General features: G+C 41.6%; 3 protein-coding genes across 3 annotated transcripts; 1 reads left to right on the top strand and 2 right to left on the bottom strand.

Annotated features, from left to right (window-relative positions):
- Window positions 1–1,034: 1,034 nt before the first annotated feature.
- On the top strand, window positions 1,035–2,610 carry GCG54_00003243 (uncharacterized protein; the record flags this gene model as incomplete). Its single annotated transcript, XM_045403318.1, has 3 exons — window positions 1,035–1,737; window positions 1,972–2,201; window positions 2,257–2,610. The coding sequence occupies 3 exons, from the start codon at window positions 1,035–1,037 to the stop codon at window positions 2,608–2,610; spliced, it is 1,287 nt and encodes a 428-aa protein (XP_045261599.1).
- Window positions 2,611–3,172: 562 nt separating this feature from the next.
- GCG54_00003242 (Neutral protease 2-like) lies at window positions 3,173–4,787 on the bottom strand (the record flags this gene model as incomplete). The annotated part of the gene is made up of 7 exons (XM_045403317.1): window positions 3,173–3,315; window positions 3,427–3,473; window positions 3,528–3,620; window positions 3,677–3,814; window positions 3,871–3,971; window positions 4,162–4,502; window positions 4,562–4,787. 7 exons carry the CDS (start codon window positions 4,785–4,787, stop codon window positions 3,173–3,175), a joined length of 1,089 nt encoding a protein of 362 aa, XP_045261598.1.
- Window positions 4,788–7,161: 2,374 nt separating this feature from the next.
- Window positions 7,162–9,064, bottom strand: GCG54_00003241 (Endoplasmic reticulum mannosyl-oligosaccharide 1 2-alpha-mannosidase; the record flags this gene model as incomplete). The annotated part of the gene is made up of 2 exons (XM_045403316.1): window positions 7,162–7,281; window positions 7,352–9,064. Coding segments are annotated over 2 exons (1,833 nt in total), but the record flags the coding sequence as incomplete, so codon positions are not given.
- Between the last annotated feature and the right edge of the window lie 4,972 nt (window positions 9,065–14,036).

The following is a 14,036-nucleotide window of genomic DNA, read 5'->3' as shown; positions in this document are numbered from 1 at the left end:
CATTGAATAAGCTTTTGTTTTTTTGAAGGACTGACCGACCTTGGTGGCAGATAGACAACGACTTGGATGGCTTTCCGTGAAAAAGAACAACCTAGAGAAAAAGAAGAAGAAAGAAAGTGACTCAGTGAGATGGGGGAAATCGTTCCCCATCTGCGGCGCAAGTGTGTCGGCGACGACAATGACAAGCGACAGCTGATTGTTGAGAGACTATATGTGTTCATTCAAAGAGAAGTTTTCGTTTGCGCGATGGAAAAAGGACTTTTGAGCGCCTAAGTCGGCCGTACCTTCCAGTAGTGAGTGAGTATTGAAGGGGAGAACTTGAGAGATGGGCGGTAAGTTGGGAACAGAAGGCTTTTCCAGCCTCATGTGTTTTGAGAAATGCCAAAGTTCACCTTTGCTACAAATGAGGTAAGAGCAACCTCATCTGTTAATTTTGTTCCTTCCCGCTAGGCTTGTGAGAAGCCCAAGCTGGTTGTATCCGGAAACTCACCTTTGTCTGCCCTCGCTCCCCACCTACCGCCGTTCCACCTAGGCTGCTTCAGTTGCCGTTGTGCGAACCCATTGAAGCATTTCTTATATCCTTCGGAAAGTTCTACTAAGCTCTCACTTCTCCCGCTTCCACAGTCTACAGGCAAGCCTTGTCTTCGCAAGCCAGCGGTGGCAACTCATCTCTTCTACCCTTACTTTGTCCCAGAACGAGCAGAAAATTGTATGTTACACCGCTATCTTTCCATTCCGATGAGACCGGCTGTTTTCACTGTGCTGGAGCGACTAACTTTCCTGCGGTCATTTACTCTGCGTCAACTTCGTCGTCGTCCGTGGTCTTCGCTCGTCGTTTGGCGACGCGACCATCGTCTTCGGCAGGAATTATCAAGTAATTATACAGGAGATACAGTCGCGTAGACGCAGGGAAATAAAGTGGCCTCTTTTGCTTTCTTCTTTTGATTCCTTTCTTGTTCTTGTTTTTCCCCTGTTTTGGAGACACAGTGGCCACCAAGAATTAACACTAACACTTTCTCCAGGCTAAAGTCACTATGGCCATGGGAAATCAAACCATGGCCTACCAGCCTGCAGGAAGGCTTAGGTTCGATGACCAGTACCCCTCAAGACCGCGACGACAGTTGGTTTGGGTCAGACATCCTACGCCCAAGAGAATGCAAACGAAGAAGCACCTGACGGATATGATTGACCCCGAGACGGGCGAACACCAGGCCTGGACTGACAACACATTGCCTGGTCAAGTGGAGATCTCGGAATGGGATATCAGCAAGCCTGATGCGGATATTTACCCCAAGGCAATTCAAGTCATGAGCGTCGGATACTACATCCCGAAAACCCACAAGCCGGAGCAAAACAACTTCACGTCCGACCGTATCATTCAAAGGACCCTCGCGGGACCTTGCTTCCGAGTTGGATTGCCTTTGGCTTCCGCGCCCAGAAGCGCTCCGACCACCAGCTCTAGCAGAGCTGCAAAGGCAGATAAGGTCTCAGGAAATCGCACGTATGCCCTGGTGTTGGTGGGCACAGGGGTCGATGGTGCCCCTCCTGTCGGTTATAATATTCCTGGTGGCAGATCACAGATTTTCTTTCACCCTGAGTGGCTTGAAGGCGTCAACTTGAGTAACGTATCAGACACAGTCAGCGATCACGCGATTCAGAACGCTTGGAATGTTGGCTATGCTGCCTTGACTGCCAAAATGCCCAAATCCATCAATGGCAATCTAACCAAGGAGACCGGTACCCACGGCAGCGGACAACAACAGGAGTCAGCAGCGTATGTCAGCAGCGACGATACCGACGACAGCAGTCATGATACCGATGACAGCGATGACAACGACGACGGTGGCGACAGCAGCGACGACAACGGCGACAGCAGCGGACGGCAGCGGACGATACCAGTGGTCGACAACGGCGATAGCAGCGACAGCAGCTGCAACAACGGCGAGACTGTTGCCACAATTTTGCTAACAGACGAGAGCGAGGCTCTTCACCAATTGGACAAGATGATGGCCCCTATCAACTCCGCCGAGACCCAGAAACAGAAGACTGCCGCTGCCGCAAGAGTGGCTCAACGGCTGGCGCGCATGGTAAATTCGACGTCGAGCCCTCTCCATCAGCGGTATCAGCCTATCATGGACCTCACGCGCGCTGAGACAATCATCTCCATGCCCCAGGCAGAGTCTGCTCTCTCCCAGACTCAGGTAAGGCTTTATTTCAAGCTTTAAAATGTTGTATTTACCAACTCAAATCTTCCAGACCATGTGGCCACGCACTTTCGAGCATCCCAAGGCCGCGACCCTCGACGCGAAGTTCATTCAGAAACTCTCTTTCATCTTATGCAGCCTCGAAAACGACGTTTCCATCGATCACAACGAGTTGGGAAACGTGCTTTGCGTCCTTGTGGAAATGCTACCGGCCGGAGACATGCCAACCAGCGAAGACGTCCAAAGAGCACAGGACTTGCTCCGCCGTCTTTACCTGAATAACAGACCCCCCAGGCAGCACCCGCTTATCGTCAACCTCGAAGTTGCAGCTAACAATGACAACAGCAGAAATAACGATGCGTTTGGTGCTCGCATGGACGAGGAGGAAGACATCTACAGCCCTTGATTGAGCTGCCTGGTGTGACTGGACAGGCGGGAGTTGCCAGCGCCAATCTTTGGATGGATTTGGTATGGACGTAACTGCATGACGGCTGTTTGGCCCACCCTCGACTTTTCGACGGAAGTTTTCCAGTGGGCTCATCTCACGGCATGATCGACAAGACGGCGGTTGCTCTATTCCTAGACCACGCAGGAAAGGGTTTCGTTGAGTCGAACATGACTTACGTCACAAGTGGTCAGGTTCATTAGTAGACAGTGCAATACAGAAGATCACATTCATGTCATACGCGGACTTTTTCCTCCGAATTTGATTTCTCAGTTCATATCCTGCTCTAATCCAATGTGAAGCGACTGAACCACATGGAAGAGACTGCATAATCTCAACACAGACGCACATAAGATTATCCAACCGCTATCCCCCATTTGCTGCATCCTAGCATATGCCAGTCCCTGAGTTTCTACTTGTCAAATAAGGCCCAAGCGCTAGTCAATTAGCATCCGGCGTAGATTGCTTGTTTCACAGGTTAGCATCATGTCAGGTGAAAAGCAAGAGTAGGACCCGGGGAAGTTTACATTGAGCGAAGAGGGCTGCAAAAAGTCATTAGCATAGAGTATACAGGGAGGGATTTGAGAGACTTACTGTAAGTGTCAGCATGGTTGAGGTTTTGCGAAGCGCTGAGAGAGCGAACGAAGTTGTATCCGTAACCGCCGTCTGTTGCGTTGGTCAGTTATTTAGATATTCTACCTTAGGTTCAAATACAAGGATGTAACGGTCCAAGTGGTAAACGACCTGACCCTTGACGAAATGAAAGGAGTGACGTACAGTCAGAAGTGCCTCGGATCTGGGTAAGGTGAGTCATCTCGTGGAGGCTGTCGGAGTTTACGTTAGCGATGTCCTTCGTTCGAAGGCAGGGGATTGATTACATGGTACTCTGCTGGTCTTGGGCATGACAAGTGCTAGATGCCGCGGTCATCGTAAAGAAGAGAGGGCAGTTAACCATGTAGCTTTGGGAGGGCCTAGGTTGATGGTCAGCATGTCCACCGGCGGGTCACGTAAACAAGACTAGACCAACAGAGTGTAGGCGATGACACCGTTTGAGCAAGCAGGGTAAACGTCAGTGCAGTATTGGCGGGAAACACCAGAGGTGGTGCTGCCACACTCGCTAGCGATTCTCGAGAAGACGGTGGCGACGGTGTTGCGAGTAGCGGTGCTAACGGCGTGTGCGTTAGCGATGGCTATGCTTCAAATGTTTAGAGAGAAACTCACGTGGAAGACTTGAAGTACTCAGTCATGCGAGCAGCAGGGCCAGAGGCAGCGGCCGAAGAGGCGGCGACAGCGAGGGAGCGACAACGGCTGATGGCGTTGACCTAGGAGAGACGATTTAGCGAGCTTCAATCAGAACACCCAGTGTGAGTCTAATTAATCAAAGAGAAAAAGTGAATGACAGGTATTTCTGCAATTATTTGATGGACGACAGCAGACAGGAGGTAGGTAGCATGTGTCCAACGCGAAGCCGGAGCGAGACGGAGATGACTCGGGTGAGACGGTGGGACCCACAGTAGCGGTGCGGCGGGTGCCGGTGCAGTCGGACTGAACGACCGTGCGCTTGGCCAAAAAGCGGGCGCGGACGGCAGCAGCCTCCTCGCCGTTGACAGCAGTGTGGACGCTGTTGCTGGAGAAGGGAATGGTGCCGGCCAGCTCGGTGGAGTCGGCCTCGGCGTAAGAGAAGGCACCGGAGCTGACGATGTCGACCTCGCCAGCGGTGCTGAGGTCATGAAGCTCGGCAGCATCGAACTCGACCTCGACGGACTCGCCGGCGCCGATGATCTGGAAAGCCTCCTCGGTCAAGCCGGAGGTGGCCATCAGGAGACGGACACCATCGAACTCAACCTTGTTGCCTGGGTGGTGAATGTTAGTACTCGGCTCCGTTCCGAGTGGGCACGAAAGAATTCCTTACCAGACGCGAAAACCTCGACCTTCTCGACGGGAGCAGTGTCAAGAATGGTGCCGGTCTTGAAGAGCTTGAGGGCCGAGTCACCAGTGTTGGTGAGGACGGCCTTGACACCGGAGTTGCCAACGGTCTCGAGCTTGACGTCGAGGGGAGAGGTGTCGCGCTTGGCCATGTCAACAGACACGGCGCTGGCGAGCGTGGCCAAGAGGGAGACTCCGAGAGAGAACTTCATGGTGAAGACAGGAACCAAGAGACAAGATCAGAGGCTGATGAGGTGTAGGTTGGTGTCTAGCAAAGAAAAAGCTGTTAACTTGCGGGCTCGATACCAGCCGCTTTATACTTATTACCCTCCTCTCAATCGATGCTGATGTTGACATATGCCTCACAAGCCCGGTAACAGACATGCATATTGAAGAGCCTTGATGCTTGAGCTAGCGAGCAAAAGGAAGACGAAGCGGCGCCCAGTCTGCCTAGACGGCCTTGAGATGAAAACATGGAAGGTACGTTGGACAGGGCAGACCGTTGCCAAGGGGTAGCTAATATCAAGACGGATGGTCGTTAAGGTTTGCTGCAGCTGCTGATCACGTTGGGACGACAAGATCTCAACCTTGCAGATAACACCTCGGGTACTGCCCATCACAGCCCCGCATGGAATGCCCCCGGAACCTCTGCCGAAGGGGTCATGATATCGTGGGCCGTTCTAAGGTAGTCACACGAACAGGACGAACAAATCTGGTATCTTGGTTAACATCACACAAACGTATTGACGATGTCGTCTTACCCGTGCTCAAGGAGACCTGTTGTACATTAGGCAAACAGCTCCTACCAAAAGAAAGCCTCAGTTATTGGGAAAGGGCATGAAATCGCCATGTCGCCACGATTTGGGGGCTTCGGGCGGCAGTGTTCAGGACCCTGTACGGGCCACGCCGCCGGAGAAGGATAGACTTTTGCGCTCAGTCGAGACCGCAGAGGCTAGGGGTTCATCACATTTCGGCAGTCCAGCCACGTCGCTACGACCCAATGGGAGTATCAAGCAAGTTTAACCGAACCTAGCGACCATTGATGCCGAGAATCGATGCATAGCATCACCTGCCAATGAGACATTGCCAATTGTTGGATGCCAAGGGGTTGCCAAGTGCACAAGACGGAGACTAGCTCAAGGATGGAAGGAGGTAAATAAGCATGAAACGCCTCTGGATTTCTCCAGCGTCAATGGAGTTTTCTTGGTTAACTTCGCGAAGAGGAGTGTCGGGTTGTTTGCATCTTGAGAAAGCATAGCTCGTAAAGTGGTCTGAGTGATAAGGCAAAGAGGGCATCGTGTGTCGTCGAAAGATAGGAAAGCTATGGTTAAGCGAGATCGCGTCAGCGTTGCATTGGGCCTGAGAGGTTGGTAGCCAAAATAGGGAACTGTGAGCCGAATGGCCAAGGTGGGAAAGGACTTAGCCGGAAAGGTATCAGCTTGTCTGCAGCAGTTGACCAGGGGCCTGATCCGGCGAAAGCCTCATGTTGTCACCGTTGATATTTCGGCCCAAGGCGAACACGATGCTATTTAGACCACCAAAGCTCGAGCAGCCCACAACGTTGATTTTCCACCACTCGAGCTGGAATGATAAAGCGACCTTCCTTCTTCAGCACGGCTATTGAGCAGCGAGAAAGCGGAGAGGCAGACAGAACAAGGCAAATTAGTCTCTCGGCATCGCAGTACGTATCCGATTAAGATAGTGCACCTCATTTCTTATTACCTCTTGGCAATAAATGCCTCCACACGGAACTCTCCTCTCCCCGCAGCAAGTTCCCTTGCCCAGACCGCCAAGCTCAACAACACCAAGACTTTCCAAGACTCTTGGATGCTTAACGCTTAGGCAAGACTTTTTATTGCCGTATTTCCGTACTCTTCGTGACGTTGAGACTCGCTCTTGGGCTTTGCGCATCGGCAAAAATATCAAAAGAAGCAGGTCTTTCTGGGCATTGTCTTGTGCTTCCAACAGCTTGGACTATTTTGATCGTGTGATGTGACGCGATATCGTGGTATGGTTTAATCCTCCCAATTGATGAACTGACTACTGAGATAAGTAAGCGCCGAAACCCCTCTCCATAGACATCGGCAGCTCTTGGGTTGCAAACTAGTATTTGTGTCAGCCACTTGCAGGAAATAGTGGGCACATTTTCTGGCTTAACTCAACGACCTTCCTAAATTGATCATCCTAGAATCTCTATAATCAACGAGGCCTGGAAGCAATTCATTATCGGTCGCTTCTGCGATGTCATGTTTGAGACGGATCCCATGATTAAATGTGCAGATACAAAGCCTTGACCGGAGGATTTCAGCCGAGCGTTAGGATCTCTAGATGGTTCAGAACTTATGAAGTACACGTCACGTTGGGAAGAAACACATGTATATGAATGTCCCAAAAGTGTTGCCTTGATCCGTGGGTGACTGGGAGCACGCCTGCTTAGCTACAAAATCATTTCACAGTATATAATATGCCATCTAAATCCGCAAGCCCATCATAACCCCAAACGCCTGCTGAACACGTTGTCCGCTTATCATCGTTGATACGTAAAACATCGCCCAGGTCAAATTTTTGTCCAAACTCTTCTTTACCCTATTTCGGGATTCTAAAAGGGTGCGCCTCTGTGTTGAACACAAAATCGTCCAAGCTTATCAGCTCGTGAGGAGAGAAAATGAGATAGAAATATTTTAAAGTCTCCGCAAGCCAGAAGCTCTAAAACTTTTATTAGCATCATATCAAAGAGTTCGAGGTTGCTACACAGCTTTGAAAGAATGAGACAAACCTCCATGGAATCTATCTTGTGAGTTTTGTCGGGAGGGACTGTCACATCAGCAATCGCTGAGTTGGCGTGTTCCGTTCCAGTCGCTTTGATGATTGACTGGAACATGCGCCATGCAATGTCTTGCAAGTCTTGCTTTCCGGTCATCCTGTAGAGGAGGAATACGCTCTCAATGGCCTCGGGTCGCAGAATGTACCTGGGATCGCGAGCATTCCTGAACCCCTTTTTCAGCCTCTTGTCGCCATCTTGCTCCCACTTCTTCTCATCCCATGGGCATTTCTCTTTCACCGAGAAACACCCAATCAGACCGAAGATTTCCGGCATGATGCCTGTCGGCATCGCGTCATAGGCCCAGGCACAACCACGGGCGACACGGTCTCCGAGGTCGACGTGATCATCGATGGAGAAGAGCTTTCCACCCAGACCCAGCATTCCGCCAACGAAGCAGGACAGATGCTGACCATCAGCAACATGGTCGATCTTGTCGGAGTGCACATAAACTTCTCCTGCGAAGAGTATGTTGGTGTCCTCCGATTCCGGCATCATCGGCCGGAAAAGAATGTGCTGTTCCACAATCGTCATTGCACCGATATACATCTTCTCGTATGCTTTGTCCAAGCCGCCCATAAGAGCGTACATTTTCGGCAAATACTCATACAGAGAATCTGCAAGTGCGCCCAGAGAGAATCCGTCAGAATCAACGCGTTCATTCTGGAAGTCGATCATCTTCGGCCACATCCCGGGAAGCTTTGACTTGAACTGTGTGCGTTCGAGGAAGCGAGTGATGCGGTTTACTGCATCAAAGTACTTCATGTCTCCCGTGAGCTGTGACAAACGAGTAAACTCGAGAGACAGAGAACAGGGAGAAGCCGATGGGTCGTGAGTACCCGCAAGTTGAGTTCCCTTGGTGGCGTCTTCGAAATTCAACCAGAACCCCGGGATGCGATTGGGCGTATCAAAGCCCATATACAACATATCCCCAAGTTCCTTGGCCTTTTCCAAGAGAGCAATCTCCCCACTCAAGTCGTATGCACTAAGAAGGCCTCCCAAATGACGGATCGTGGTTTCGAACATATTTGCGCTCTTCTCTGCCGTCTTCGCCCAATCCATTTGGACCGCAACCTCAGCCGCAGCGTAGAACTCCTCTTTGAAGCCCATGATCCACAAAGTGTCTAGCGAGTCCACGAGTGTCGCCGCCCATCCTCCAAATGTATCTTTCGCTCCCGCAGTCACCGGTTCGAGCTCGTCCCGCATCCATGCATAACGCTTATAGCTATCGTAGCTCTTCTTGAAGACGTCTCGGACAGCCTTCTGGCGCTTCGGTGCCTCTGGATGTGGGTTCGCGACTCCAAAATCATTCTGAATTCGGGGGAGCTTGAGCGGGTTGCCTGTCGGTAGACGCGCCAAGGGGGTCGACACGGGATGGAATTGTCGGGCGGCCGTCCAGTTGAACGAGCTCGGTCTGAACTGAATATTGTGCTGCACTGGTCTTGGCGCTTTCTTGGGCGCAGAGAGCCAGTATGGGTTATAGATGAGTAGAATTAGGATGAATGTGGTCGCGACGACGAGAAGCAGCCGCGGCGGCCGGCGAGGAAGGATCATGGCGCTGTCGGATGGCACTTTGGACCAGGTGAACAGCTTTGAGATGAGATGTCCATCTCGGAACAGCGACCGAACGGGAACATCGGTAGAAATGTAGTCGGCCAAAGTTGGCGCATCTGTCAGAGGACAGGGATATGTGAAAGCTTGAGGGTATCATGCGAGAGAGCATTGAAGGTAGCATCTATTATTGGCTCACTGGCGAGTGCGGAGCAGTGATTGTTCGGTGCGACGGGCGCTAAAAGCCTGGCGGCGGGCAGTGGGCGGCTGCCGACCGAGTGCGACTAACAGATTTATAAGTACCTTGCTGGCAAATTTGTTATGCTCAGCTTCCCTCGACCCCAGCGTCAGTTAACTTAATTTCGACGCCGCCCCCTTGCGCCCTTCCCTGCGTTCAATATCCTCAGCCCAAGTTGAACCAACACACTGTTTGTACAGTGCGTAAGAAGCTCCACAATAATGAAAACAAGGCCAGTTGTTCACCTTGGCAAGAAGCGATTCTCTGTTGGTCTGTTCCGAGAGTCCTGTGAGGCGAGCCTGATCTGTTACGCCGGTTGACGGGTTCCAGCAAGGCTCAACAGGTGATTAAGAATGCAAAGGATTGTGAGCCCAGCTCGCTTCCCATAGCTCTGCGCAATGAATCATCTGTTCCTCAGATGAGAGGGATTGGTCCGTAAGCGCGCGTCAGTCTCGGTCGAGCCTGTCAATCGGACTCGGGTTCTAGCCGACGAAGAGACTTTTGTCTTCGCAATGGATTACGCAGATCGATGCCATGGGTGTCCCCGAACATGTGGTGTTGCAAGATGGTAGTATGTCGAGGGGTTCAGCGCAAGCAGCCGGTTTGTTGTTCGTTAAGACGAAACCTTGCAAAGAGGTTTGGCCGATCTTGTTTCGGATACAAACTCAAATTCAGTGCCAGCTCCTGATACCTCAACTATCAAAACTTCTAACTGGCTCCCAGTAATAGTGCATAGATCATATGGAGGCATAGGCGTAATGAGTAGTAAAGAGTGTGTATAATCTAAACTAGCTAAATAGGCTACCTAGCTAGAGGCTAGAAGAAGACCCTAAGCCCTAAGCTACATAGACCACCTATAGTACCTATAAGTAGGTGCTACTATACTACCCCTTAGGCTCTAAAGCTTAGTAGTAACTATTAATACGTATAAAGTAAGTAAAAAGCTAAAAATCTTATTAAAAGCTAAAATACTTAAAAATAAGGAGTTTTTAAGTTTATATTAATTTAGTTAATCTCTAGTTAAACTATTAAATAATCCTTATTTTCTAATTAGCTTAAAACTTTAGATTAAATTAATTCTAAAGTTAGCTAATATTAATCTATATTATCCTCTAATCTATTTACTAATCCTAGTATTCTAATAAAATTATAATATTTCTATATTTTAAGAAACTTTATAAAGCTATTAGTAGTTATCTTAGAACTATTAATAAAATAAAATAAGAAGGTTTTATTTATAAATACTTCCTTAATAATCTATTTATATTAAATATTAATATAGTAAGTATAAGTTTAATTTAGTAAATTTATAATATAAAAGTATATATTAGTACTATCTATAAAGAGAAGAGTAAGAGTATTTATTTTAATATTAAATATCTACTTAATAAATCTCTTAATCTATTTAAAAGTGAGGTTAATAAGTATTAAATTAATAAACTCTACTTTAATTATACTAAAAATAATAAATATCTACTTCTTAGATTTCTAAGTAATAAGAATATTACTAAAGAAGATAATATATCCTCCTATTAAAATATAAGTTAGCTAGTTATTAGTAAATAAAAAGTCTACTATACTATAAAGTATTAAAGTTTAATTTAGGTTAGTTCTATTAATAATAATATTATAATAAATAGTTCCTTAGAAGTAATAAAAGAAATACTTAATAAAGTATAAATATATTTAAAATAAGCCTTTATTAGCTTAATAAAGTTTACTAATATAGTAAGTAATATTAATATAAATACTTTAAATAAGTTAATTAATATAACTAATCTTCTTAATATACTTTTTAACTTCTATAATAGTATACTTATTCTTATCCTATTAGATAGAAAGCTTTTTATAAGAAGAGAAAGAAGTCTTTATAAACTATAGATCTTAGTAGCTAAATTAATAAATAATAGCTTTAGTATACTTATACTATAAGAGAAAGATCTTTCTAATTAAGATATTATACTTAATCTAAAAACTAAAGAACTATATAGCTTTACTAAGCTCTTTAAAAGTATATACTTTCTTAAGATTATTATAGATATTCTTAATATACTACTTATTAGGTATAGTAATAGTATTATTATCTATATATATAAAAGTATAAATATATTAATCCTTATTTATAAATAAATAAAACTTATTATTAATAAGAATAAAACTAATTTTGTTTATTTTAATATAGATAAAATTAAACTACTAAAAGGAAACTTTATAAAAGCTATAAAGTACCTTCTTAAGAAGCTAAACTTTACTATTATTAATACTAAAGCTAATAAGTTAATAAATATAAATCTTAATATTATTAAAAACTAATACTATAAAGAAAGTAAAGTTAAAGTTATATATCTAATACTTAAAGCTTTAGAGAGTAGTAATAACTAAAAATAGTTAAAAAGCTATAGCTATAATAACTACTATATAGACTTCTTAAAAAGATTAATCTTTATACTTAAAGTTACTATATATAACCTAATAAGCCTTAAACTAAGTAATAATATTATTAATAATAGTCTTAATATTAAAAACCTATTAACTAGATAGAACTTTAATACTATAAAAAAAAAATAAGTTTATAAACCTCCTTTATAATAAACTATTAGATTTCTTATTTATAAACTTTTTTCTATTTAGATTAATAAAAGTTCTCTTTAGTTTATTTAAATATCTTTAGGATATTATAGCCCTATAAAAGTACTTTAGAGATAGTAATAGTTATAAAGATATTAAGAGAGTACTTAAATATATTATTATATACTTAAATATTAGTAGTAATATATACTTTTCTATTATAGCTATAGATACTAAAAAGCTACTTATAATAACTAAGAGGTTTAAAGTTACTTTAATAAGGTCTAAAAGAGGTAGTTCTATTATCTTATAAAGTTTTAGTAGCTTTATCTCTATAAATTTACTATCTATAAATAAGGTTAATATTATTAAGTTCTTAGTTAATAATATTATAGAAAGACTTACTAAAGTTATTATTACTATTATAATAATTATTAGTCTTCTTATTATAGTTTATAGTAATTATATTATTTTCTAAAAAGGTCTATAAGTTTAAATAAAGTATAATTTCATCTAGAAATAAGGTTATTAAGTTTAATCCTTTTATAACTATATTAAAAGTATTATTAATAGTATTTAAAAATATTAATATTATAGTAGAGATCTTTAGAGACTTCTTAAGAAAGTTAGAAATACTTATAAATATATTATACTAGATCTAGAGATCTAGCTTATTAAATAGTATATTATACTTTATATTATTAGTAATTAGTATATTATATATAGGTTAAAGAATAATATCTATTAAGCCTTTATAGAAGTAAATATTATAATAATAAATAACCTTCTTCTTCTCTAAGATATAGATATAGTAAATATAGCTATAGAGAGATATATAACTAATAAGATATCCCTTTATAGCTTAAGCTTCTATCTTTTTAAAATAAGATAGATAATTAATACCCTTTTTATATATATAAGTAATATAACTAAAAGTGTAAAAATACTTAATATAAAGTAATTTATAATTAGTAGTAAGATTAAGTTTATAAGTTATAATCTTATAAAAGCTTATCTTGTCTTTAATATCCTAAAGTAGAAAGTTAAATACTTAAATAGTTAAATTAAATAAGTAATCTTAAAGGTTTTTAGGTAAATTAGTATTAATTAGCTATATATAAGCTACTTTAATAATAGTTTATCTTATATATTTAATAAAGCTATTTATAGAAGGAGTATTAGTAATAGTAAAGTTAATATAAATATTAGTAAAATATAGATTATAAAAAACCTTCTTAAACTCTAAAATGTTATTATATATCTAAGTCTTAATATTAAAACTAGTTATATTATTAAAAACTTTATAAAAGTTCTTAATAGTATTATATATAACTTTATAATAATAATTAAGTATAAGAATAAGCTAATAATAGCTACTATACTTATTAAGAAAATATAAAGTATAATACTTACTAGTTATTAATAAAAGCTTAACTTTAATAAAATTAAAATATATCTCTTTACTAATCTAAGTAAGAGATAGAAGAGAATTATAGTTAATAATCTCTATTAACTTAGCTAGATAATATACTTTATAGTAAAAGTTCTCTATCTCCTCTTTACTAAATATAATACTTATATAGTAGTAAGCTTTAATAACTCTAGATAGATAAGTATAAATAAAATAGCAGTATATTATTTTAAGTATTAGCTTAAAGTTATAGTAAACACTAGTAAGTATAATAGTAATATTAATAAGAATATTAGAAGTTATATAAATCTAAAGAACTATAATATTTATAATCTATTTAACCTTACTAATAAAGTAAGTATTATTTATATATATAAAACTATTAGATTTATAGTTATAGTTAATACCTACCTTATAAAGTTTATTAAAGCTAAATAAGTTAGTAGGATTTAGTAAGCTATACTTAATATTATTAATAGTTTAGTTAATTATCTTAAATAGATTAAAAAGATTATAAATCTAAAAGAATATAATATTAATACTAAGAGGATAGATATTATCTCTATTAATAGCTATAAAGGGAAGTAAATTATTATAAAGAGTATATTTTATAAAATATTCTATATTATAAAAGAGATAATTAAAGTATCTAAAGTTAATAATAATATTATTATAATAGATTATATAGCTATTAATAGTAATATAAATTAAAAAGCTAGTAATATAGTAATCTTATATAGTAATACTAATAAAAGCTAAACTACTAAGAATACTAGATAAACCCTTTATAAAGATAGAGGTAGTTAGAGTAATATTAATACTATTTCTTTAATAATCCTTATTATACTTATACTTATTAGCCCTCTTAAAAA

The sequence above is a fragment of the Colletotrichum gloeosporioides genome (assembly GCF_011800055.1).
Source record: "Colletotrichum gloeosporioides strain Lc1 chromosome Unknown consensus_63, whole genome shotgun sequence".
Taxonomy (NCBI): Eukaryota; Fungi; Ascomycota; class Sordariomycetes; order Glomerellales; family Glomerellaceae; genus Colletotrichum; species Colletotrichum gloeosporioides.
Note: the sequence above shows the minus strand (reverse complement) of the source record. Positions and strands in the feature narration are given on the sequence as shown.